The sequence below is a fragment of the Microtus pennsylvanicus genome, chromosome 21 (assembly GCF_037038515.1).
Source record: "Microtus pennsylvanicus isolate mMicPen1 chromosome 21, mMicPen1.hap1, whole genome shotgun sequence".
Classification (NCBI taxonomy): Eukaryota; Metazoa; Chordata; class Mammalia; order Rodentia; family Cricetidae; genus Microtus; species Microtus pennsylvanicus.
Genome location: NC_134599.1, coordinates 20291587 through 20318031, shown reverse-complemented (window position 1 = coordinate 20318031; position 26445 = coordinate 20291587). Strand labels below are relative to the sequence as shown.

The following is a 26445-nucleotide window of genomic DNA, read 5'->3' as shown; positions in this document are numbered from 1 at the left end:
GGGCTAGGCATTCCTTCTCCACCTAAATACCCAGCAACAGGGCTTGGTTTAAGGAGTTTCAGAGCCAGGTCCATGCCTTTGAGCTTCCGGTATATGGTTCCTGACTGGACCCAGCCTTAGCACACACATTCCATAAGGATGCTTCTGTCTTTGAGACTTCTCCAGATTCAAGAGCTAAGTTGTTCTGATCACACAGATAGAGCCCTAAGCCTGTTTGCCACGCTGGAATCCCTCTTCTACACATGTCCAAGTCAGTCCAGGGCTTACAGCCCTGTAATCCCAGTAGAAACAGAAGAATGGAAAGTTCAAGGCCTGGCTGCCACAGAGGGAGTTCAAAGCTAGCCTGAGTAACTTAATCAAAGCCCATCTCGAAATATAAAATAACAAAGACCTGGGGTTGTAATTCAGTGGTACAGTGCCTGCCAGATGTACACTAGACCCTGAGTTCAATCCAAAGGGAGATTGTGGGTGGAAGAAGGGAAAAAAGGAAAAGAGAAAAATATATATGAAGAAAATGGAGAGGAGTCTGGAAAGGGTAGGGACGAGGAGGAGAGGAAGAAGGAGAAAGGAAGGAGGAAGAAGAAAGAGAAAAGGAAAGAAGAGAGGAGAGGAGGGGTAGGGAGAGAAGAGGAGAAGGGAGGAGGAAAGGAGTAGAGGTAGGGGCAAGGAAGGGAAGGGAAGGGAGGGGAGAAGATGGTAGGGAAGGGGAGGCAAGGAGAGGGGTAGATTTTTGAATCAGATTATAGCCTGGCTAGGAGGGAGCTTCCAGGACCTTCCCCTGTTCTGGGACCATAAGAAGTAATTCCAGGTCTGGGGATGTCACCAAGGGACTCTCCTGCTGGGTCCTACTGAGTGTGGAGTCCCCTAAGGTCCCCAAGTCTCTTCCATATCCACTTCTGTTTCTCCTTCTGTCCCCACCCCATCCTTGTGCAGCTGACATTTGGGACAAACACCCAAGATTGATATTCATCCCTGTTGAATTTTCCCTCTACCCCAAAGCTACTTCTGGGAGCCTGTGAAACCAGGATGAGCCTGCTTAGGGCCCATGGTCCCCTGAAAAGGGAGGTGTGACAAGATCTCCAGAGACGGGAAACAGCAGGTGGCTTTTCCAGCTGGGGAGGGTATTTCTGACTTGGGACCTGCTCAGAGGAGAATCAGCATGGTGGTCAGTGCCCCATCGGGACCTGTCTTCCAGTGTCACCCACCCCGGAACCCCACCTGCCGCTCTCTCTGATCCTCTCTGTCGTGACCTCTGCCCTGGTGGCTGCCCTTGTCCTGGCGTTCTCCGGCATCATGATCGGTGAGTGTGCCAGATCCTCAGGGTTTCCAAACCAGGACCCACAAGATTAGGATCTCGGGATGTACAAGGGACATCCAGGCATCACCCTGCCCCTCTGGGTCTCTGCTGGGTGAACTGCTAGGCCAAGTAAGAATAGAAGCATCAACCCTCTACCCACCATAGATTCTGCAGTTTTTGAGAGAACTCTCTGATGCCGATCTTTGACCCTGCATGACCTCCTGGCTGCCCACAGGGATGGACACCCTTCAGTGGCCAACATGATGGGGAAAGCTCTTCCTGTACCCTCACCTTCACTGGCAGCTCTTCTGTGCTTGAGGGAACCCTGGCCATGGCTGGGGCTACTCCCTGTGTAACAACTCAAGTCAAACTAGCCAGGTCCTCCCATCCAACCAGAGAGTGAAAGCTGGTTTCTGAGCCTTTTCCATCCAACCAAGGTGAACTGATCTCAGGTCACAGAGGTGCAAAATGGACTACCTGACTGTATGATGCTCTGACAGATAGGCAGAGACAAGAAGCTAGGCAGAGGGAATGTTCCAGAAGCATGCAGGCAGAATCATTCATAGGAGACCTGAGATACCTCTGATGGTCATTATGGTTCTCAAAATGCACCCCAAGAACCTCCCTAAAACATCCTTCCACTGTGTGGCCTCCCTCATGCCCTAACTAACCCTTCCCTGTATGGTTCCTTCATGTTTAATGGATCTCAGCCATCTTCCTAATAAAATTCTAGCAAGTCTACCTGTGAGGATTAGTTTTCATTTTCAACTTGACACTATGTGTAATCACTTGTGAGGATCATCTCAATGACAGATTGTCTAATTTAGGTTGACCCATAGGCATGTCTGTAAGGGATTTTCTTAAATGGATTAATGGACATGAGATGACCACGCCTAAAGGTGGGCAGCACTATTCCCCCCAGGTTCGGGTACTGGACCTGTATTTAAAAAGAGAGAACGGGAGATAAGTGCAGTCACGCGTGTATTCCTCCTCTGACCTTGACGGTGGGAACCACTTCAAGTTCCTGCCTGCCATGGTGGCTCCCCATAAAGATGGGCTGTATCCTGGGACTGGGAGCTAAATAAACCCTTTCTCCCCATCATTGCTTCTGTGGGGCTATTTTATCACCACAACAGAAACAAAACACCGTCCCCGTGTGACACGGTCAAATCTCCTCCAGTGAAGCATTTGTAAGCTTCAGGCTTCCTTTCCACGATGAAGGGATACCCTGGTGTACATCATCACTTGATTAGCATCGCTAACAGTGACAGGAAAGTTTGAGGCCCCCTCACGACAGACCCCATCTGTCTACAGTGTACCGCCGGAAGCACCAGGAGCTGCAAGCTATGCAGATGGAGCTGCAGAGCCCCGAGTATAAGCTGAGCAAGCTCCGGACCTCGACCATCATGACCGACTACAACCCCAACTACTGCTTTGCTGGCAAGACCTCATCCATCAGTGACCTGAAGGAGGTGCCACGGAAAAACATCACCCTCATCCGGTGAGCTTCCTGTCGCTGCCCCAAGGCTGGACAGTTTCTCTATACCTTTGACTCCTCTAGCCACAAGGAGTGTGAACAACATACCTGGGGTATACCTGCAACCTCTCAGGGAGACAAGGCTCATGGGGGCATTTGCTTATTTCTACCCCCTGCGTGTTCGTACAGTTTATGCAATGACAAGAATAAATTGATAAGAACAAAGCTTCTCAAAACCCATCATGCACCCTGTTCTGAAGATTCCCCTCTGTTCTCTGAGTGCCCAAAATACCTATCATTTTCTCTATCATTCACTACAATGCTTCACAGCAGGGAACTGTCAATTATCCGTCCCTATCCCTAGAAGGTGTCACCTCTTCCAGTCCAGAGTCATCTCTTGCCTTTGTCCCCGGCAGTACTGGAGACTCTCTAGTCACTGGATGGGTAAACATTTGATCACCTTCATGAATCCCTGGTTAGTCAATGAATGGAGGCCCAGGGTGACATAGGTGTAACTCCTGAGCATACCAGTTTTGCCTCTTGTCTGTGACACTGAACGTGACCCTTAGCTCCTGTGGCTCACTTAACTATCTATGCCTTATCTTGTCTTCTCGGTACAGGGGCCTAGGCCATGGCGCATTTGGGGAGGTGTATGAAGGCCAGGTATCTGGAATGCCCAATGACCCAAGCCCTCTACAAGTGGCTGTAAAGGTGAGGGGTGGTTCCACCTTTCGCCCAGCCTTAGCCTGAGGTCCCTGTAGGCTACAACCCACAGCTCACAGCCGCCGTCTCCTCCCGCCCTTCCTTTCAGACACTGCCAGAAGTGTGTTCGGAACAAGATGAGCTGGATTTCCTCATGGAAGCTCTGATCATCAGGTAAAGTCACAGAGGACCCCCCCCAGCCTCTCTCCCCACCCCTTGAGGCATCTGAAGGTCTTCCTAATTTCCCCTATTTCTCCAGGGGAAATAGGGTATGTTGGTCCCAGCATGACCGCCCCCACCATCCAACAAGCAGAAGGATCCCTGAAGTGGAAGGACCCCCAGATTATCTCAGAAATTATCAGAGTGACCTAACCACTGATAGCCCTCGGCCTACAACCAGCATCCCAATGTCAAAAACTGATTCTTGTTCCTCTCTTAAGAAAGCAAGTTTCTTTCTGACATTAGATGATATAACCCATCCCTCCCTACCCAAAATAACTCTTCCATACCTGAGGTCCCTGGCCCATCCCAGCTCATAGGTTCTGTATAAAGGAATGGACGCCATAACGTGATGAAAGATAGCAGACTATCTTACCCCACATCTACAAGGACAGGACTGGCTTCACCCTGAAACTGGGGGGCCAGGCCTGGATCGAAACCAAGGGCAGCTACTCTTGACATCAGGTCTCCCGAGGGAGGAAGCAGACTGTTATCCTTGATACCTGAAGGAAGTTTACAGTCTCTGCTGGCACTATGCAGCCTCCTCACATCCTGACCTAGAGAGGTGGACAGGGTGGTCCGGGTTGAAGTAGCAAGAGAATACAGCCAAGGCTGTATGAGTGATATGTTCATGAGCTCTGGGACACCAGAAAGATATACATTCAGGATAGCACTTGACTTTAAAAGCAATATTTATTTTCTGGATATATATATATATATATATATATATAGAGAGAGAGAGAGAGAGAGAGAGAGAGAGAGAGAGAGTATTAAATAAGACCTAAAAAGTGTAAAATTATATAAGAGAGCTTAATTATGTAATATTCCTACTAGGTAATAATAAATGGTAATAATAAATAATAATTATATTTCGGCATATAATCACTAGTCTCTCAGCTCACTGTGTGTGTGTGGGGGGGGGGGGTTCCCAGTCTTACTGTTCTACATATCCTAAAATGACAAGGTAACCCAAATCTCGGAACCTCATATTCCAATCAGTCCCTACCTATGTGGAATCCACAGGTGATTGCAAAAACCAGTGGGGCCATCTTCCTGACTCTTTCACAGACTGTCTGACCCGCTGCAAGTCACATGCTCTCCCTGTCAGAAACCAGTCCTTCAACTTCTACCTGAGACCTTCCTTAGAAAACTCAAGTATATATTCATGTAGCAAAACACATGTGTGCACTCACACACACACACGCATGTATATATACTTTATCACTTTAAGGTCCCCCTCACTCCAGTAGAATTCCTTCCTGCTAATTCACCACCCACCAGGCCTACCCCATCTACCCCTCAGGCTCAGCCAGGCACCCCACAGCTTTACAACATGGTTGCTGAAACTGTGACTCTTAATGTGTCACATCAATGTGTCCGGCTTCTCTTAATGGTCCCAGACCCAGCTCGGTTAAACTTGGCTGTACCCTCTGCCCTGCAGCAAATTCAACCATCAGAACATTGTTCGCTGCATTGGAGTGAGTCTGCAAGCCCTGCCCCGCTTCATCCTGCTGGAGCTCATGGCTGGTGGGGACCTCAAGTCCTTCCTCAGGGAGACGCGCCCTCGCCCAGTGAGTGAGACCGGGTCTTCCCTTCGGCGTTCATGTCAGTAAAAGAGCAAGGGGCAGGGGGGGGCGGGGAGTGGGTTGCCGAGGAAGTTGCAGGGTAGACGGGATCCTGGAAGTCATCAGTACTATGGTCTGAACAGGAAGCGAATGGACAGGACCAGGTTAACAGAAAGAGCACCAGTCAGAAGGAGCAGAGCAGGCTGGGGTCAGGAGAAGACTAGGTCAAGAAGAGCAGTGGCTGCCAGCCCTGCCAGAGAAAAGCAAAGTGAGCCTGACACCCTAGTAACGGAAGGTCGAGAGCTGACCACACTGCTTACGGGGACTAGAAGAAGAGGCAGGGACCCTGGGATATCTGCTCTAATCTCCATCTCCAATCAGGCTGTTTAAAACACCCCCCCAGGACGTAGCTCATCTGTCTAAGATCTTGCCTCGCATCCATGATGCTCTGGGTTCAACCCCCATCACTAAATCAGGGCTCGTGGGAACATAGCTGAGAAACGGATGAAGGAGAATCACGGGTTCAGGGCCACCCACAACTGCATGGTGAGTTTGGAGCTAGCCTGGCATAACCGAGCCACTATTTCAAAAGGAAATAAGTAAATAAAAGCAATATAGTCCCATTTTAGGATCCTCCACGGTATTTCCGTGAACAGCTGGATGACACATCTGGACACCTAAAATATCCCATCTTACCCCCTTGAAAAAGAACGGCATGATGCTGGGAGACAGGAGGGAAAGACTAACCCCACTCGTAAACTGTTCTTGTGGACATCATTGTCAACACCGTTGTCCTCTGAGCGTCCACACGTAACACTGCCCTGTGAAGCAAACAGTGCAGAGCTCATGCCATTTTACAGATGTGAAAACTGTGACCTTAAAGGTTATTGGCATGCCAAAGCCACAGGAAAGAGAAAACCAGGACTAAAACCGGGATCTCCTGGTTGAACGGTCATGTGGGTGCCGAGAATTGAACCCAGGTCCTCTAAAAGAGGAGCCAGTGCTCTAATCTTTGAGCCATCTCTCCAGCCCCATGTTTGAAAACATTTTAAGCGCTAGAGAGATGGTTCAGTAGTTAAGACACTGGTGGCTAAAGTGCTTGCCCTACAAGGACTGGAGCTTGCATCCCCACATCATCTCATGGAAATGTCTTGTGGGCCTGGTAACCTGCCTGCAGTCCAGTCCCAGAAGGTTGAGACAGGGCATCTCTAGAGCAAGTGGCTAACAAGATTAGCCATGTTGCCATGTCTAGGCGCTCTGGCATGCATAACCACCTACACACACACACACACACACACACACACACACACACACACACACGGAAAAATACAATAAATACACAGACCATTTAAAGACATTGCAATAGAAGATTTCAAAAACATTATTCTCCATTGGCTTTCTCCAAGGCTTGTTTCTCATGCCCAGGAAGTCTGGAGTAGAAGAATTGTAGAATACATGAGAGTAAGAATATCTGTTCTGTTGGATTCCTGTGGCCTAGGCAACCCTAGCCCTGGCTGTACATTAGACTCACCTGGGGTGCTTTTAAATATACAAAGCCATGCCTATGCAAAAGGACGGATTTCTTGACATTGTTGGGGTAAACCCACTTGTTTTTAAAGGGGTGAGAGAACTGGGAGAGCAGTGTGGGCTCGGCTTCCTCACAAAGAGAAGCCCATATTCCAGCTTTCTCTCTTCCACAAAAGCCTCATCAGCACACGCCTCTTCTCTGCCCACAGAACCAGCCCTCCTCCCTGGCCATGTTGGATCTACTGCATGTGGCTCGGGACATTGCCTGTGGCTGTCAGTACCTGGAGGAAAACCACTTCATCCATCGGTGAGCCAGTGACCTTCATATCCTTGTAACCCAAATGATTCCCCGTTGGTCCCAAGAGCACCTCTTTGTTGTCGAGGTTCTCTGGGATTGTGACTTGTAGGCTGATTTTTCTTTGCTTTATGTCTAAAAGCCACGTATGAGTGAGTCCATATTATATTTGTCTTTCTGAATTTGGGTTACCTCACTCAATATGTTTTCCAGATCCATCCATTTGCCTGAAAATTTCAAGATGTCATTATTATTTTTTCTGCTGTGTAGTACTCCATTGTGTAAATGTACCACATTTTCCTTATCCATTCTTCAGTGGAGGGGCATCTAGGTTGTTTCCATGAACCTTGTGTTTAAATGCTGTGTGGACTGCGGTATCCTCATACTCAATGCTCATGAGCATCATAGATCGCGTCTTTCCTCCCTCATGGACGTTGATGATAGCCGGATCTGAGATCTGAAAAGTCATATATATATATATATATATATATATATATATATATATATATATATATATATATATATATATATCTTCTTAATGATCTGTTCCAACTTGGTAAATGGTAGTCCAGCGAACTCACAATGATTTATTAGCCCAAGACTTCAAACCATCTAAGTGGTGCTCATCACCATTAGCGCACATACATAGCCACGGAGCTGACAAGAGTCCTGTGTGCATTTAGAAGAGAAGTGTGGAGGCACACACCAGCCAGGCTTTCTCCTGCTAGAATGAGGAAGCTGGAAGTCAGGATCTGGACTTCACCCAGGTTCTCGAAGTCACTCGCAGACAGTAGCCTCCTTAACCACTTTCTCCCTTCCCTGCCCATCCATTGCTTTGGTCCTCGGCCCTGCCCCTTGTTTTTAACCTTTTCCAACTTGCAGATCTTTCTGCTTGATAGAAATAACAAGAGCAAGAGGGCAGCCGGGACCACTCCTTTGTGTCTTCATCTAAAGCCACATAGTCTGCTGCCCTTTGTATTGTGCCCAAAACTTTCCATAAAACCCCCAGCCCCAGGCTCTTCTGTTTCTCAGTTGAGGCAAGTTTGTGCTCTTTTGGGAATGAGCCTCCACTCAAGCCACTTCTTTATTTTTTGCCTATGATCTTTAAGACTGGACTCATCTACCAGCAATCTGTGTGTCGCCTGGGTGACTTCGGGGTCCGCCTTTGCTTCCTATGGAGATGGCTTCAATGCTGGCATTCCACACATGTTGAGCACCATAGCGGCAGAGTATCCGACTGCAGGAATCATTTCCTTTACTGACACACTGAAATCACTTCCTTATGATGCTCTCCCATGCTCTATAAGAGATACCAGGATCATATTCTTCCAAGACGCTCTACCACCTCCAGGTCTAGAAATGATTCATGAAGATCAGAATCAATCTCTCTCTCTCTCTCTCTCTCTCTCTCTCTCTCTCTCTCTCTCTCTCTCTCTCTCTCTGTGGGGGGGGAGCACATATGTGTTTGTGTGGATGTATGCACATATGACTGCTCGTCCAAGTGTGCATACATGCATGTGGATGCCAGAGCTTCGTACCAAGTGTCTTCCTCGGTCAACCTCTATCTTACAGCTAAGACAGAGTCCTTCTCCTTGCCTGGAGCTCATCACCTCAGCTAGGCTGGTCAGTCAAGGAACTTCAGGGATCTATCTGCCTGTGTCCGCCTCCCCTGTGCTAGGTTACAAACACAGGCCACCACCCCTGGCTGCTTATGTGAATGGTGGGAGACCCAAACTCGGTTTCTCGTGCTTCCACGGCAAGCTCTTTCCCAACTGGGTCATCTCCCCAGCCTCTCATTTTGTCTTCTTCAAGAAATTGAATTGTCAAAGGTCAAGCAAAGATTGTATTGGATGACCTGTTGGAAACAAAAGGGACCATCTGGAAATTGCTCACCTCCATAAGAGCCTTTCTCCTGGGCTCCTGTGGTGCTCTGTATCAGGGAAGGGCCTTTTGCAGCTCCCCACTGGCTGAGAAGCACGTGGGATGCTCCTCACAGTTGGCTTTCCCTCCCACTGTTCAGAGTCCCCGGCTGCCCCTCAGTAGACTGGTTCAACTGGAGCATACCCCCCCACCTTCTCTCGTCACCAAAATTTGTTGCTTTTGGAATGGTTTGCTGAGATTTCAAGATGTATGTGCCGCTCTACCAACTCCTTGTATGCTTTATGCTATTATATTTATATCCTCATCATCATATTCAAAGTTGCTTTTTAAGCAGTGGTCTCATATACTGCAGTGTAAAAATAAATATTTTTCCAGATCCACTTAATATTTCTCTTTAGAATTAATGGCTGCTTCCCTTTGTCTTGATGCCGTACATCTTGTGCTTTTAAGGGTCTCTTTGGACGTTTTGTGGAGCAATGCTCCTTAAAAATTCAACTTCAACCTTATGAACTGGGTTGGTGGCATTAACAAGCATTTACTTCTCATTCCAGACCATTTTTCTGAATTTTAAGTCTTTATCCCTTGGTCATACTTTTAAAAATACTTAAATTTAACCTTTGATCTTCTTAGTTTTTTGTGAGTACATGTGGTTTGCCTGCACTTGTATGTAAGTATTGCACAATGTATGTCTGATATCTGTGGGAGTCAGAAGAGGGAGTCAGATCCACTGGAACCGGAGTTACAAATGACTGTGAGTCACCATAGGGGTGCTGGGAACTGAACCAGGTTCTCTGCAAGAACACTAAGTGTTCTTAACTGCTGAGCCAACTCTCTAGCTCCCTCTTATTTTACATTTTTAAGATAGGGTTTCACCAGGTCGCCCAGGCTAGCCTAGAACTTGCCAGATAGCCCAGAATTGCCTGAAATTCAGGTCCTTCGATCTCGGCCTTCCAAATGCTAAGAATGGATACATAGACTACCTTCCCAAGCTTTCTACTTTCTTTTCCAGTGTGTGTGTGTGTGTGTGTGTGTGTGTGTGTGTGTGTGTGATGTTGCTGTATATACATGCATGTTTTCCATAAACAAGGGCACATTTGTGTAAGGGCATGCGCACCACATGTGTTCTCATTTATGTGGAGGCCCAAAGAGTGATGTCAGGAAGTATTCTCGTTCACTTTTCCACCTTATTCACTGAGGCAGGGTCTCTCAATCAAACCCAGAGCACATCAATACAGTTAGTCTTGCTAGCCAGCCTCCCTGAAGATCTCCTGTATCCACCTTCCAAAGCTAAAACTGCAGGCGTGTCACCAACCATCCCTGGCATTTATGTGGGTTCTGGAGATCTAAACCCAGTCCTCCTGTCACAGAATAGCACAATGTTCCATAACCATTGAGAAATCTACCCCCACCACCCATTCGCATTTTTAAAAAGCCATCTTAGCCAGTTGTTTATCCTCCAACTTCTCCCTCAACCAAGGATAAGAACCTCCACGAAGCCATTTAAAAGTATAAAACACCATCTGTGCCCATAAGGTGCTTGTTTTGTTTGTTGCGTTTGGTTCTAATTTTTCTGCATAGGGTTTAACAGGATTAGCACTGCGGGCTGGGGTCTGGTTCCCAAATGGATGTCAAGGCAGAAGCTGTCTGGGGTCATCAAGGGGGACAAGTCTGGGAAGTTCTGCAGTGGGGCCTCAGAGGCGTGCTGAAGGAAAGTGAGCCTCCTGGAGCCTGGGAACAGAGTGCCAGTTTCTCCACTCAGAAGTGTCTCTTCAGCTGCCTAGCTGCATGGCTTAGCAAAGGCAGTAGATACAGTCACCGGTGGAGGAACCACACCGGCTGTTACAGAAACAAAACAAAACAACAGTCTGGCAATGGTGGCGACACACGCCTTTAATCCCAGCACTTGGGAGGCAGAGGCAGGCGGATCTCTGTGAGTTTGAGGCCAGCCTGGTCTACAAAGAGAGTTCCATGACAGCTAGGACTACACAGAGAAACCCTGTCTTGAAAAAAAACAAAAGCAAAAACAAAAAACAACTAGAAATGTTTGGAAATATGGTAACCTATTTGAATTTGAAGTCGTACTATTCTGGAACATTTCTTCAAACTACTGGCGAAACACTAACCCATACTCTATGTATAACACTATACTCTATGTATAAAAATATCCCAAAGCCAGGTAGCATTTCTTATGCCCCTGTGTTGTCTGGCTTTAACTTAGATTTTTCATAAAATGAGGATGATTATAATACTCTGTGTATTGTAATGAGAATTAGCCTTTAACAGTGTCTTGTTAAAGACCAACAAGTTCTACTTTACATTGTAGTTGACTTCATGACTCATATCTCACTAAGCATTGTTATATGTATAAGGAGCCTCGAAGTCAGCACAGAACACACTCAGACACTAAATTCTCGCCACAAAGAAGATTTATAGGCTGCAGTGGCCAGTGAGGGGGGCACCTCTGGATCTGCAGAGGCAGAAAGTAGGTGTTTCTGCAGAAGTGGTTTTAAGGAGAAAGGGGGAAGTCTGATAGGGTGAATTAGTAAGTCCTGGTTGGACAGGCTAGCCAGTGTAGTCCAACAATGAATTTTAATTGCTGGACCATGGTGTTTTGATAGTTGGACCTTGGAGTTCAGTCTCAGGCATGAGTCAGTAGTCAAATAAGGGAATGAACCCTGGGGGCTAGCTTTAGGAATGTAACCTAATGGTTGAGCAAGGAAGGGGGAAGGGGCAAACCTGTTGGCACCCTGAGTGCCATGTTTGGGCCTGTTAGAGAGCCCTTCAATATTAGTTGCTTTTTTGTTGCTGAGATAAAACACCATGATCAAAGGAGAGTTTATTTGGGCTCACAGTCCCAGAGGGAGAGTCCACAATGGTGAAAGAAACACAGTAAGCTAAGAGATCACGTCTTCACCCACAAACACAGAGAGTGAACTGGAAGTGGGGTGAGGCAGTAACCACTTAAAGGTCTCCCCTAGTGATGTACTTCCTCCAGCCTCCACCTCCCAACGATTCTACAACCTCTCCCCAAAACACCACCAGCCAGATACCAGGAAGTGTTCAAATCTGTGAACCTGGGAGGGGCATTTCTCATTAAAGCCATCACAGTTCCCCTAATCTTGGTCTGGAATTGGCATTGCTATTTCATCCACTATGCGGTATAATACAACAGCATAAACACAGGGAGAAGAAAAGAACACTTTGAACTTCACCGGAGGTGAAGGTGCTAGGACGTTTTATAGGACGTTTTATGAATGAAATTCAGAAACCTATTTTCTCATTCAATCCTCTTCCCAGGGATATTGCTGCTAGAAACTGTCTTCTAACCTGTCCAGGAGCTGGAAGAATAGCAAAGATTGGAGACTTTGGGATGGCCCGAGACATCTACAGGTGAGAGAATTGCCTTGGTCCCCCAAGGGCTTCCCCCACCATCCAGTCTCCTCAAATAGATGCCTATGCTGGCCTGCACCTTACATCATCTGGTACCTGGTCAACCCCCCACATGGACTTCCAATGAGTGCCTTCCAAGAGATAAGAATCTCTTATTAGTGCTTCATCTAATCTCAGCAGCTATTGATAGCATGTTTCATTTGGCTTATCTCTCTTGCTCCAACTCTCTCATCCTGCCGTGTTCTAACCGAGTAACACGGACACTTGCTGTGTGACAAGCTTTGAAGTGGTCTTTATATCCTTACTCAACACATGCCCTCAACTCTCAAAAATTCTAAATAATTGCAGTGACGTTCATCGTCAGAGACACAAGCTCCCTGGAATGAAAAGGGTCCTGGGCCTTGCCAAAACTCAGAGGCATAGAAATATAGTTCAAAACACAAAAGTCCCTCTGAAATTCAACTTCATTGTTTTTTTCCCTCTATTATTGTCTCAAGACTACATAAAAATTACCAGTGAAGGAACGATGATGTACCATAGTGGGAGAGCACTTGTCATACACATATGAGGGCCAGCCTTGGCCCTCAACACTATAAATGATCATAATGATAGTATTAAATAAAGGGTTTTTGTTATAAAATGTAGTGGTTTTGTTGTATTTTATTTCCCAACATGTAGTCTCTTATTTTTCTAATTATTTGCAACTCTGCCTTGCTAGACAAGATGAGCAAACTGTTGCTTTACATGGTCACTCATTGGTCCCTTCCCTAATGCCCAGAAGCGGGAACATGGTTCCATAGCGCTTTCGTTATCTGAGGAATGAGGACAAACATCTGGAAACTCCATAGGACTTAGGTGAGAATCAAGAGGCATCTCCAGGGGCCAGGACCATCAGTTCTGCGCTGAGACCTTAAGGCCACAGAGTATGGAGGCCGGAATCAGTGAAGGGTTCTTTGGAGTCATCTACTGCTGCCATCTGCGCATGCCTTTCCCATCTTAGCTGTTTTCTCATCTCTGTGATCAAATACCTGACAGAAGCAACTCAGAGATGAAAGGGTTTATTCAGTTCTCAGCTCAAGGGTGCAGTCCATCATGGTGGGGAAATCAAGGCAGAAGGGTCTTGCAGCGGCTGACCACACCATGCCCACAATCAGGAAGCAGAGAAAGATAAATGCATGCTCAACTTGCTTTGTTCTTTTTTTTTTCAGTGCAGAACCCAAGTCCAGGGAATGATGCCATCCTCCTCTAGGGTTGGTTTTCCCACCTCACTTAACCTACTTAAGATAATCCTTCACAGGCTTACCCAGAGAGGCTCATCATCCGGGAGATTCTGGAGTCTAGGAAGCTGGGAATCAGCATTAATGGTCACAGCCTCCCCCGAGTCTCTGCACACCTCCCTGTACCTTCTCAGAACATTGGGGGCTGCCTCCAGTTTCAAACAGAGCAGTGTAGCATGTTGTCCAGCTTGTCATCCCTTATTGGGGCTTCCTCTCTGATAGCTTCCTGTGACAAATGTGTGAGCTAAATGAATTTATAGGGATGAAAATATTGACTTTGGACCACAGTTAGAGTACCCTCAGTCCATGGCCATATGTTTGACTTCTTTGCTTCTGGATTATGGTATTACGGCGCATGGGGACAGGGGCACATGACATCATGTCACCTCATGGTAGACAGAAAACAAAGATAGAAAAGGGGATGAGTGGACTGTGGTCCACACATCTTCAAGAGCCTGCTCCCAATGACCTCACTGCCTTCTGGTAAGCCCCACCTTTTAAAGGTTCCACCACATCCCAGAAGTGCACCAGGCTGGTGACCAAGGCTCTAGCACGTGGCTGCTAGGGACCCTTAAGATCGAAACCGAAGCAATTCCTTTCTCCAGACTTCAGTCATCCTTGCTGACCTCGATGTTCTGAACCAGGAACGGTCTTTGGAGAGAACTCCTTGGCCAGCTCTCTGTAACGCCACCCCTGTATGTGCCCTTACTTTATATACAGAAAATCAACCTTTCATCATTATCGCTGAACTCCATACCCACCCCATTATCATACGCGGTGTCAGTACCGTGATTTCAGGGGTGTGTGTGTGTGTGTGTGTGTGTGTGTGTGTGTGTGTATCTTTCACTGAACTGTATCCTTGGGAGGAGGAGAAATTATGATTTATTTATGTCCTCAGTACAAGGCAGAGCACTTGATACATCCTAATACTCAGAACATCTTCATTGAAGTCATTAATTAGTGCAGACAGCTGGTGGAAAGCCGCCTCCCATAACACGCACAGGCACAGAACATCAGGCTAGGTGTGGAGTTGGCTTAACGGGTAAATGAGTTAATTTATTAGTTCTTATTAGCTAGTTGCATCGATGGCATTATTGATGAAACTAATAAGTTAATTCATCTATGTGTTAAGCCAGCTCCATGCTCAGACAGCCCTGTGCCCTGTCTGGATGTGTTGCGGGAAGCGGCCTCTGGCCAGCTGTCTGGGTTATTTGTTGAGTGCCAACAGTGAATGAAATGCCACTGTCTCAATGTCACGGAGGATCAGAAATGAATAGGGCGCGAGCCCTGTCCTCAGCCCTCCCATTCTGGAAGTCAAATTACTGTAGGTCATCACAAACATGCTGTACTTATAAGGCTGGAGTAATGTTATTCATTGTGAGTTATAATAAAACCCAACAGGGAAATCTAAACAGCCGCTAGCAGGGATCTTAGCCACTGCATAGATCTTTTCCTCTGTGCCTCCAGTGGGCCATTAAGTGACACCAAGATTCTTAACTAAATGATCTGTGCTCCCCTACTCTCCTCCCCAGACACCCAGGACCTGCCTTTAAATTCAGTGTTTTTTGTTTTTTGTTTTTTTTTCCACCGACAGGCAGTGTTGCAGTGTCTTTCTCAGGCTTCCAGGCAGAGCTGCTGTTCATTGACCCCTTCCAATCCAAGCTTGGTCTCTTCTTCCCCCACAGGGCCAGCTACTATAGAAAGGGTGGGTGCGCCATGCTGCCAGTGAAGTGGATGCCCCCAGAGGCCTTCATGGAAGGAATATTTACTTCTAAAACAGATACATGGTGAGTCTTCCCTCTGCCCTCCTCCACATATCACTGTGACTTAGTGAGGATCTTGGACCAACTGGACCACGCTCCTCTGAGAAAAGGTGTGTGATACAAAACAGGAGAGACCTTGGTGGGTCTTATGGCAGGTGAGGAATGTGGGCGGGAAACAGAATACACCATGCAATGAGAGCTTGAGTATAGAGTTTATTTAGAGGGTATTGGGAGTAGAGGGGGGAGAGAAAGAAAGACAAACAGACAGAGAGACAGAGATAGAAAAAGAGGAAAGAGGAGAGGACAGGAGAGGAGAGAAGATTGAGATGAGCTTGCCTTGGTAGGAAGAGAGAGATTAACAATGGGCAGAACTTGTCTCTTAAAGGGACACGATACTACCCGGGTTCATCCTGCCTGGTGACAGGCCAGGCCAGCAGTATCCTAACATTCCCATGTATCTTTCATCATAAAAATGTGGGGGAAATTAAAGAGGATAGCAAGTGGGACGGGGATGGGGCACCAGGTTCTCAAGACTGCTTCCTGCTGATTTGTGGCCATTGAATTCTTGGAGGATGCTGGCCATGTCCTGGGGTGTCTGGCTGTTTCACTTCTGTCCAGACGCTGTGGAACTGTTCGGTGTCTCTTGAGCCTGGCAAGGTGCTGGCATAACAGAGGTTAAGTTTAGGGGAAAAAAATATATTTCTTTCAGTCCTGGTGATTGAGGGGGAGGGTGTTAGGACCAGGGAAAGGTGGGAAGCTTGGGCTCTGAGGGCCTGGTAAATGAAGGAGGGGTGCATATGACCTGTTTAAGGTGAATCCTCCAAGTCGGCTAGCTCCCTGGAATTTACAAGAGTTATTTGAGCTTGTGAAAACGTAAGTTTTAGACATGTACATTGTATAAACGGCAGTCTAGTTATGCCGGAAATAACTGTGACGCATGCTTTTGCACAATGAAAAGTGTCTTTGAGGTTTAGAGTTAGAAAATGACCAAAGAGAACTTAAAATATTGATCTTGCAGAATAGTAGTGATAGTACTCTGCCAGAGCGAGATTAATAATTTATCAGAATTTTATTGATTAGTGTTAAGACCATGAACGGCAGTGTAATGAGAGAGAAATCTGATTACTTGCATCTGTACACCTTACAACACTTTTTAGATTCTAAAACTTTCTCTGACCCTCACATCATAAAACACCTTTCATTGAAACGTGGTAAAACGTTATGCTGAAATCTGTTCTGTGAGGTTTTAAACTGGTAAATCTTCCAGCCGTCAAACAGCATCAGAGTTCTTGAGAAGGATAACATTTTACCTGAGTTATTGATTTAAAAATTGGCCCAAAACATACTTGATTGGCTACCTAGACACCACTTCCCAGGGTCCTCCATGGTCGATGAGGGCAGGAGCATTGGGGCAGCATTTGCCTTCTGCTGTTAGCACAGGGCCTGCCAGGCTTCAGAAGATCCTATGTTTCAGGAGTCTGTAGGAAGACCAGCCTACCTTGCCCTGGGCAGTTGATTCCAGTGTCTTGTTGTCCACTGTCTGGAGATCTTCAGCAGTTTAGATGAAAGACAGTTTATCCCAGTGGCTAGCGCTTTCACTTGATGAAGTGGGTTGCAGATAGACGTTCTTCTGTGCCCATTTATCTTCTTTGGAGGAAATGGGGAAGCTACCAGAGTCAACCTGGCCCTCTGTTACAAAAAGCTTTTTAATAATTAAACATTTAAATGCCATATTCTCCAGCTCTCTGAGCATTTGAGGGCTGTCTATCGGATATATATGATTCGGCAAACTTTGTCTTTAGTTACTTGTCTTAAGCACACAGGTGGCTAGTTAAGGCTTTACCCCTCTGATTAATTGCATCAGTACGCAGCATGGCCACAATTAACAAGCTTAGTCATTTATAAGATGACTCTTGACTTGCATTCCTCAACAGTCTACAACAGGTTGGCAGAGTCCATAAGATTAGAACTTTACATTATATTCCTGCCAGGTTTAGCCTGAAAAGCAATGATTTTGAATTGAAGCTCCTTTATTGTCAAAATAAAACCTTTTAATTAGCTCAGAAAAGAAGTCAAGATAGCCATTTTGATCAACAAACACATGCTGTTACTTATTTAAATTCTCTAGAAGCTTGGTGTTGAACCCCTGGCAAAGACATAAGTACTTAGCTTTTGTTAGTCTGAAATATATCTTTATAATCTTAAATTTTTATCACCATGTAGAATACATTTTAAAACAGAGTTGAATCATATATACTGTATGTTGGAATAGATCTAACCATATTTTTATCATCATTTAAGAAGTACATACCAATTTAAAATACTTGAGACTTATTGCTTTCTTAGTCTAGAAGGAGATGCAATGAACAGAGTTCATTAGGACTGCTTAAAACATTTTTTAACAGTAAGTACATGTGCAAATATACATGGTTGAATTCAAATTGCACACACATACACACATACAGAGTTAAACCTAGTTTATATTTGCACATAAAGTTAAGAAAGAGAGAGAGAAAGGAAGTGGAGAATCAAAGTCGAAGATTCCTAGCTAACAGATCTGCCTCAGGGGGGTGGGGTCCCTGCAATGTAGAGCTAAAATGCAGCAGGCAGTGGGTAAGTGGTTGCCCAGAGCAAAGATGGCAGTGAGGTGCCTCCTTGCCCTTAGACAAGATGGCAGTGGTCGCATGGTCACCCATAGCAAAGATGGCGATGAGATCTCCTCCTTGCCCTTAGTCAGATGGTAGCAGTCACAAGGCACAAGGCATGGAGAAACCACATGTTTTTTAGAGCAACCCCAGGAATTCTGTGCAAATTTTAAATGGATCCAAATAACAAGAGAGACATACGGGACATGTAAAACATACATTTAAAACAGAATCACATCCATGTGGTCATACGGCATTCACACATTATTTCATACATGTAGTAGATCAGAAACTTCCCCAGCATAAATTGCCAATCCACAGGCAGGCAAGAAAGAGGACCCCGCAGTGGCAGTGGTGGCAGAGACAGGGCTCCATGAAGAGTGGGCATAGGCCAGGTAGAAGAGAGACATTTTTAACAGGAGAACAAAATAGAACGTTCCCTGGTGGAGAGAGGATCGCACTAAGAAAGGCTTAGCCGCGGTGGGAGGCGGCAGGAATCTGTCTGGGGGACAGAGTTTAGCATGGCTGGGCTACACGCTGGGAAGGAAAGGCAGACAGACAAGCAGAGAGAAGGGACAAAGAGCAGAGACCGCGTTTCCAACTACCAATCACTGCAGAATGTTATAAGGGATGGGAGTGGTACCATTTCCATGAGTAAGATAGGAAAGAGAAAGTCCAAGAGACTGAACTCCAGCATCTCATAAATTCAGCATGAACCATGGCTCAAGCTGGCCCTGGGTCACCACCTACAGGGTCCAGGGGTCGTGGGACTGGGTGGGCACAAGCCATACCCGTACATGTCATGTGAGGCTGGGGGCCCGAAGGGCACGTGATTGCCCAGTACCGGGGCTTTTCACGCTGGGAACCACAGCTGGGACAAATCTGCACTTCTGGAAGCACAGCCAGAGGTGGGGGAGGGACCTACTGTTATTGCTGAAGTTGAGTGAAATTCCAGCTGATGGGCAGGGAGGGAGTTGGAAAGTGAGCTGTCGGTCCACATCCAGACCTCTGTGTGCCTCAGCAGCCTGCCTGCAGGCGGAGAGAGCCTGGCTGAGTCAAGGCCAACATCAGCATCATGTCACCGTGGTAACACATACTCCTAAGATGAAGGGGTACAAATGTAGTCCTCCCCACACTCCTTAGCCCCAGCTGAGAGGTATCCCACTGAACCCCTGTCCAGGACTGCTCAAACCTGCCCAGTGAGAAAGAATAAGGACATCCAGAGAAGCCTAAGGGAACATGACAGCTCAGTGTAATATGATGTCCTAATGGGATCTAGGAAGAGAAGAGGGAAATTCAATGAAAACTGAGGCAATCTGAATAAACTATGGGTTTTAGTTAATAATGCCTTAATGCTAATCCATTCATTGTAATTAATGTACCGTGTTAATGTGTTGTTAAAAATAGTGAGAATTGGGTATAGAGTGTATGAAAACACAATATTGATAGTACAATCCTTTCACAATGTGAAGCATTCTATTTAAAACATGTTTCTTTTTTTCATCTGATAACTGAGATGTAAAAGTCGTGGCTGGACTGGAATACAGAATTTAGTTAAACTTCTGGGAAGTGAAGCAATTCTAAAGAGATGGGAGGTGGAGGAAAGAAAAGAGAAGACCATTGAGAGGATTAAGTCAATTGATCTGATAAGCTAGCAAAATAAGAGTCCCGGGAAGAAGGACACAGAAAATACAAAAGATAAAAATGCCAAAGCAATAAAGGAATGTAGTCCAGAACAGGATGTACACAGGGTAAATGTATCCACTAAGTGTCAAGCTGCACAGCTCAGGAACCACGCAAGCGTGTCGCCTGAAGTTCCAGGCCAGAGCTGATAATGACTCTGCATTATTCAACCAGAAAAATAAATGAGAAACTGGCCAGAGGTTAAAAAGTCAGGGAATCAAAGTGGCGTGGAAATGGTTCCTAGCACAGAAAGCACAAGACAATGGAAATGTCCTTGAGTTCTGAAAGCCCCATATTGAGATAATGTCCCAAGATGGAAGACTCCCTTCCTGACCCATGCTGGCTCTTTTGAGCAAGTGGCTTGTGTTAAGAAAAAAATCTTAAGAAGGGCACCTCCGCCGGCGCAAAGAAATCCAATTAGATCAGATCAAACCAAATCAAAATGCCCATCGTTTTATTACATACGGTGCTCAACAGGCATGGCAGAGAGACAGGACAGAGGGGAGGCCCTGCAAACCTGGAACCATGTGCTTCTCCTCTGGGAGCCCACTTAAATACCCTGTGGGAGTGGAGGGTCAGGACCTGGCATTCTGGGATTTGGAGTCCAGACCAATACAACTCCCAGGCCAGAGGAGCTGGGATGGATGCCAGGGGTTGGGGCTACCCTCCCAACTTAACAGCTTGGTTATTTCTAGGCCCGTGAGATCTGCCTTGGCCTAACTAATCCACTGAGTCTCAAAGTGGGTCGACAGGCCAGAGATAGAGAATAACCTGGAACCCATCATTAGCAGCCCTGAAATCACCTCCCCTCCCTCCCACCCACCTCAAGCCTCAGCAGCAGGAACTGCAGGGGTGGAGCCTACCCACGTGTCTTAACAAGCTCTCCAGAGGAATCATGTGGGCACCAAAGAGAGCGACAGCCGCCTAACCTACCCAGAGGCAGAATAGCGTCAGCAAGTTAGTAATTGTTCCGAATAAGTGAGTGGCCTTCGCCCAGTCAGTTCTGCCCTTGAGAGTGTCACGTCAGAGAAGCGTTGACACAGGTACACTTGGGCAAAGATCCCCACTGGATTACGAAACAGGAAAAGCAACAACAGCCTAACTTCCCCTCTATCGGGGATGGAAAGCTAAAGGGGACAGAAACTGCTGAGCAATATAAAAAAGAACACACTAAGCCTACAGCGTCAGCACGGGAAAATGTTCAGCCATACTACAAGATCCAGTGAGGGGAAAAACATCAAGCCACAAAAAGGACCTGGGAATATTTAAAAACAGTGTTACAGTGGAAAACACAAACCAAAGTTGACTTTGTAATACAGAGTCTTAGTTGCAGATGTCTTCCCGTGGTAAAGAATATGAAAAATAACAAGGGACACACACTTTGAACTTCAGTGGAGGGGGCAGAGGAAGAACGGACAGTGAGGGCATATGTCTATATCTGTTTATTCAAGAAGCAAAGCAAACACTGACATCAGGAAGGCAAAATAACACCTGTCTTCTCTCAAACGATCTGGTGGCCCACACCTGTAACCCCAACACTGAGGAGCCTTAGGTAGGAAGATTGGGAGTTTAAGGCCAACCTGGGTTAAACAGTTTCGGGCCAGCCTGAGCTACATCCAGGCGTTGTCTTTAAAATTACAAAAAGATGACTGCAATCACCAGTTAGTACCTATCTGTATGTGCCTACCTGTCTTTAGACAGGCAGAGAATCTATAGCTGGGGCTCTTCAGCCAGCTTCCTTGTTGCCTTTTGGGTTTTGTTTGTTATGTCATTTTTGTTGTATTGGGGGGAGGGTCTCCTTTTCCCCTAAGAGGTCCAAAGGACCACATGAGAGGGGATAATTCATGTCCCCAGCAGTTTGCAGACGGCTAATTTCACCAGCACAGTAACAGTAAAAGAAACCATTCCCGCTCCACAGAAGTGTGCTTTCTCCACCACGTTAGCGCAATATTTACAGAGAGCAGAAAATGCGTGGAGATACTAGAGCAAACACAGATTTTCTTTCTCCAAAATCTGATCATTAAGCTAAGAGTTGGAAATAAAAATGTCACCAAAGTAGAAAATATTATTTCTGGAATCTAATAAACTGCATCTCCAAAGTCTTTTAAAACAAGTAACAGGAAATCAAATACCTTTTTAAAAAGCAGAAAATGTCTTATTTGTTGTCAAAACACAGATAGAAAAAGCAAAACAGGATATTGTCAATGCAGAAAGCAAATGGATGGAAGGGATAGGTAGGTGTGCCTACTAAAAACAGCCCTATCTTTAATCAAAAGCCAATAGAAAAGAGGGAATCATTTTATAAAGTGTGGGAAGAATCGTTCAGAGAGACAAACCAATTTTGACCCTTCCCTCCCACCATACATAAATTCTAACTAGATTTAGGTAAGAGAAAACAAACATACTGAAAAAACAGTTAACATTTATTTAATCCTTGGTGAAGAGAAGATTGTATAACTATAAAACAAATAAAAGAAATTACAAAAAATTCAAGGAATATATTTAACTACCGGAAAACTCAAGCCTTTGATACACTATACAGTTACATCATAAAGCAAGTAATAAGTGTGTTTTGGCTAAGCCTGGTGGTTTATTCTTGTAATTATAATTCCTTGAGGAGCTGAGGCAGGAGGATTGCGATATCAAAGCCTGCCTGGTCACAGAGTGAGTTCAGGGCCAAAATGACACTACCCAGAATTACATTTTAAAAAAGGAAGTAGGGAGACTCAAGTCAGTGGTAGAACGCTTGCCTAGCATATACAAGACCCCGGATTCAGTCCCTAGCCCTACCTCCAACTCCACCAAAAACTAAGCATTATTATTTTTGATAAAGGACTAACATCTTTTCTTTAACTTGTTACTGATTCCTTGTGGATTTCCTACCATGCACCTCATCCCATTTATCTCTCTGACCACCCCCCCCCAGAAAAAAAAGAAAATCTAAAAGAAAAAGTCTCATCATGGTTCTGGACCTGGTTCTTGATTGGTCAATCCACCAGCTCTCCCTCATCCTCACCACCAGGCAAGCTCCCCATCACTGCCCCAGCTAGCTAAGCCAATGCAACAGGCCTCAAGGAGTTGGGGGGGGTGGGGCATCTCTTGCTCTCACACCCTCAGGACCAGCTTACCAGCACTCACACCACCAGGGTCATCTCTGCTGTGCTGAAGGGCTAACAGATTTAATACATACAAAAGACGTCTACAACTCAAAGGCCAAATACTAAAATATTCTGCCCTGACAGATGAAATCATGCAAAAGATGTGAACAGACAATGTATAGGAGAAAAGTAGGGAATAGCATAGCAAATTCTAGTAAAACACTCCACCACGTGAAGTCAAGAGTTACCATATTCCAGCAGATCTGGAGAGATTGCTTGGTAGGAAAATGCACTCCCCACCATACCTGAGTTCAGTCCTCAGAACACACACTCCTGAAAATTGTTTGATTTCCACATTGCACTGTGCCTTTAATTAACTAATTAATTAATTTAAAATGAACACAAAATATTAGGTTGGAAACACTTCTGCCCTGAGGTCTTTGTATGGGATTTTTGTTTTGTTTTTCTTGCTTTGTTTTGTTTGAAGGGGGAGGACTCTGCTGTTGGGGAAATGCTCAGTGGTTAAGAGCACTGGCTGCTCTTCCAGAGGATCTGGGTTCAGTATCCAGCACCCACCTGGCAGCCCACAGACATCTGTAACTTTAGTCAGACTTTTTCTGTCCTGCCAGCCAGCTCCCAAATAACCACATGGAGACTTCGTATTAATCATGAACATTGGGCCGATATCTTAGGCTTATTTCCAACTAGCTCTTTTTTATTGATATTTATTGAGCTCTACATCTTTTTCCTGCTTCCCTCCCTGCCTCTCCCCTCCCCCCATCAACCATTCCCCAAGGTTCCCATGCTCCCTATTTACTCAGGAGATCTTGTCTTTTTCTACTTTCTACTTTCCATGTAGATTAGATTTATGTAAGTCTCTCTTAGTGTCCTCATTGTTGTCTAAATTCTCTGGGATTATGGTTTGTAGGCTGACTTTCTTTGCTTTATGTTTAAAAACCACCTATGAGTGAGTACATGTGATAATTTTCTTTTTGTGTCTGGGTTACCTCACTAAAAATGTTTTCTAGCTCCATCCATTTTCTTGCAAAATTCAAGATGTCGGTATTTTTTTCTGTAGTACCCCATTGTGTAAATGTACCACATTTTCCTTATCCATTCTTCAGTTGAGGGGCATTTAGGTTGTTCCCAGGTTCTGACTATGACAAACAAAGCTGCTGTGAACATAGTTGAGCATATGTTTTGTGGCACGATTGAGCATCCTTTGGATATATATCCAAAAATGCTATTATTGGGTCTTGTGGAAGGTTGTTTCCTAATTTTCTGAGAAATTGCCACACTGACATGCAAAGGGGTTGTACCATCTTGCATTCCCACCAGCAATGCAGAAGTGTTCCCTTTACCCCAAAACCTCTCCAGCATAAGTTGTCATCAGTGTTTTTGATCTTGGCCGTTCTTACAGGGGTAAGATGGAATCTCAGAGTTGTTTTGATTTGCATTTCTCTGATGACTATGGATGTTGAACATTTCCTTAACTGTCTTTTAACCATTTTAGCTTCCTCTGTTGAGAGTTCTCTGTTTAGGTCTATGCTCCGTTTTTTTTTAAAATGGATTATGTGTTCTTTTGGTGTCCAATCTCTTGAGTTCTTTGAATATTTTGGAGATCAGACCTCTGTCTGATGTGGGGTTAGTGAAGATCATTTCCCATTCTGTAGGCTGTCGTTTTGTCTTGTAGACCATGTCCTTTGCTTTACAGAAGCTTTTCAGTTTCAGGAGGTCCCATTTATTAACTGTTTCTCTTAGTGTCTGTGCTATTGGGGTTATATTTAGGAAGAGGCCCCCTGTCCCAATGCATTCAAGTGTACTTCCCACTTAATGTTCTATAAGGTTCAGTGTGGCTGGCTTTATGTTGAGGTCTTTGATCCATTTGGACTTGAGTTTTATACATGGCGAGAGATATGGGTTATTTTCATTCTTCTACATGTTGATATCCAGTTATGCCAGCACCACTTGTTAAATATGCTTTCTTTTTTTCCATTTGATATTTTTTACTTCTTTGTGAAAAATCAGATGTTTGAAGATGTGTGGGTTGATATCTGGGTCTTCTATTCAGTTCCATTGGTCCTCCTGTCTGTTCTTATGCCAATACCAGACTGTTTTCAGTACTGTAGCTCTGTAGTAAAGTTTGAAGTCAGGGATTGTGATGCCTCCAGAAGAAGTTCTTTTATTGTACAGCCAACTAGCTCTTATAAGTTGAAAATATCCCTTATTTTTATTAATCTACGTTCTACCATGTGACTTTTAGCTCTATCCCATTTTACGTGTCCAATTTGTCCTGCATCTAACTGGCTTCTCTTCCCTTCTTTTTCCCAGACTCCTCTGTGCCTGGAAATTCTGCCTAGTTATTGGCTGTTCAGCTTTTTATTAAACCAGTCACAGTCACAGATCTTCACATGGTATAAAGGAATAGTCTGCAACATGTAACTCCTGTTCCAGGGGGTCTGACACCCTCTTTGGGCCTTTATGGGCACTGGAGGCATGTAGTGTACAGACATACATGCAGATAAGATACCCATACACTTTAAATGGGTCAACATTATTATTAATGTATATACCAAGAGTTGGTGAGAGTAACACTACTGGGTAGATAGAATTGAATGCCCAAAATCAATAATATGTACCAAGAAAATTTCAGGGTTGGTATCTTTAAATCTAGTTATTATCCTTTACTATTCTATTAGTTTCAGATGGTTTATCCTAAGGAAATCTTTAAAAATGGACAAAAGCCAGGTGTAGTAGCCCACCCAGTGGTCCCAGTACTCAGGATTTTGAGTTTGAAGTCAGCTGGGTTATATAGCAAATTTAAAGTCAGGTTAAAATATGAAATGAGACTCCCTCACAAAATTAAATAAAATCAAAGTGCAAAAAGTGTTCATGCAATGCTTAAAATACTTTGAAAACTGAAAGCAGTGTGATAAGGCCAACCATGTTACATCTCAATGGAATATTTCCCAGGCATTTCAGACCCTATTTATAAAATGTTTAGTATGGAAATGGTGCTACAATGAAATGAGCAAAATCATCAAGGTTCTATAGCTATGAGTAAACAAAAGAAATCTAGGCTCAGGGCTTGACTGGGATGAAAAGAATGCTAACAGGTTATCCTTTAATAGAGATTCCTATGGGTACTTGGGCATTCTTTTTTGTTTTTTGTTTGTTTGTTTGTGTTTTTTTTTCAAGGCAGGGTTTCTCTGTAGCTTTGGAAGCTGTCCTGGAACTAGCTCTTGTAGACCAGGCTGGCCTCGAACTCACAGAGATCCGTCCGCCTCTGCCTCCTGAGTGCTGGGATTAAAGGCGTGCGCCACCACTGCCCGGCCCATTCTTTCCAGGTTTCTGGATCTAGGAAGTCCTCTGGAACTGGAGAGATAGTTCAGTCCGTGAAGTGCTTGTAGATTACAAGCCAAAGGACCTGGCTCAATCACCAGAACTCATGAGAAGGAAAAGAAGGGAAAAAAAAGTTGAGGAATAGTGTGGCTTACAATGTACAAGATTGTGGGATAGAAGCAGACCGACCCTGGGGTTCATTGACTAGCCAGCCTAGCCTTCTTGTGAACCCTGAGACACTGAGAGACCATATCTAAAGATATATTTTTTAATCTTTAATTAAC

At 45.1% G+C, this 26445-nt stretch overlaps 1 protein-coding gene across 1 annotated transcript in view; it reads left to right on the top strand.

Moving 5' to 3' along the window:
* The window catches only part of Alk (ALK receptor tyrosine kinase), a 726297-nt gene that overhangs the window by 692364 nt on the left and 7488 nt on the right, over positions 1-26445 (top strand). Inside the window, exons 19-26 of the mRNA XM_075955828.1 lie at positions 1196-1300; positions 2612-2798; positions 3395-3485; positions 3586-3650; positions 5137-5266; positions 6997-7094; positions 12261-12353; positions 15316-15417. Of these exons, the coding sequence (XP_075811943.1) occupies positions 1196-1300; positions 2612-2798; positions 3395-3485; positions 3586-3650; positions 5137-5266; positions 6997-7094; positions 12261-12353; positions 15316-15417 (871 nt within the window). The remainder of the gene's footprint in view (positions 1-1195; positions 1301-2611; positions 2799-3394; positions 3486-3585; positions 3651-5136; positions 5267-6996; positions 7095-12260; positions 12354-15315; positions 15418-26445) is intronic.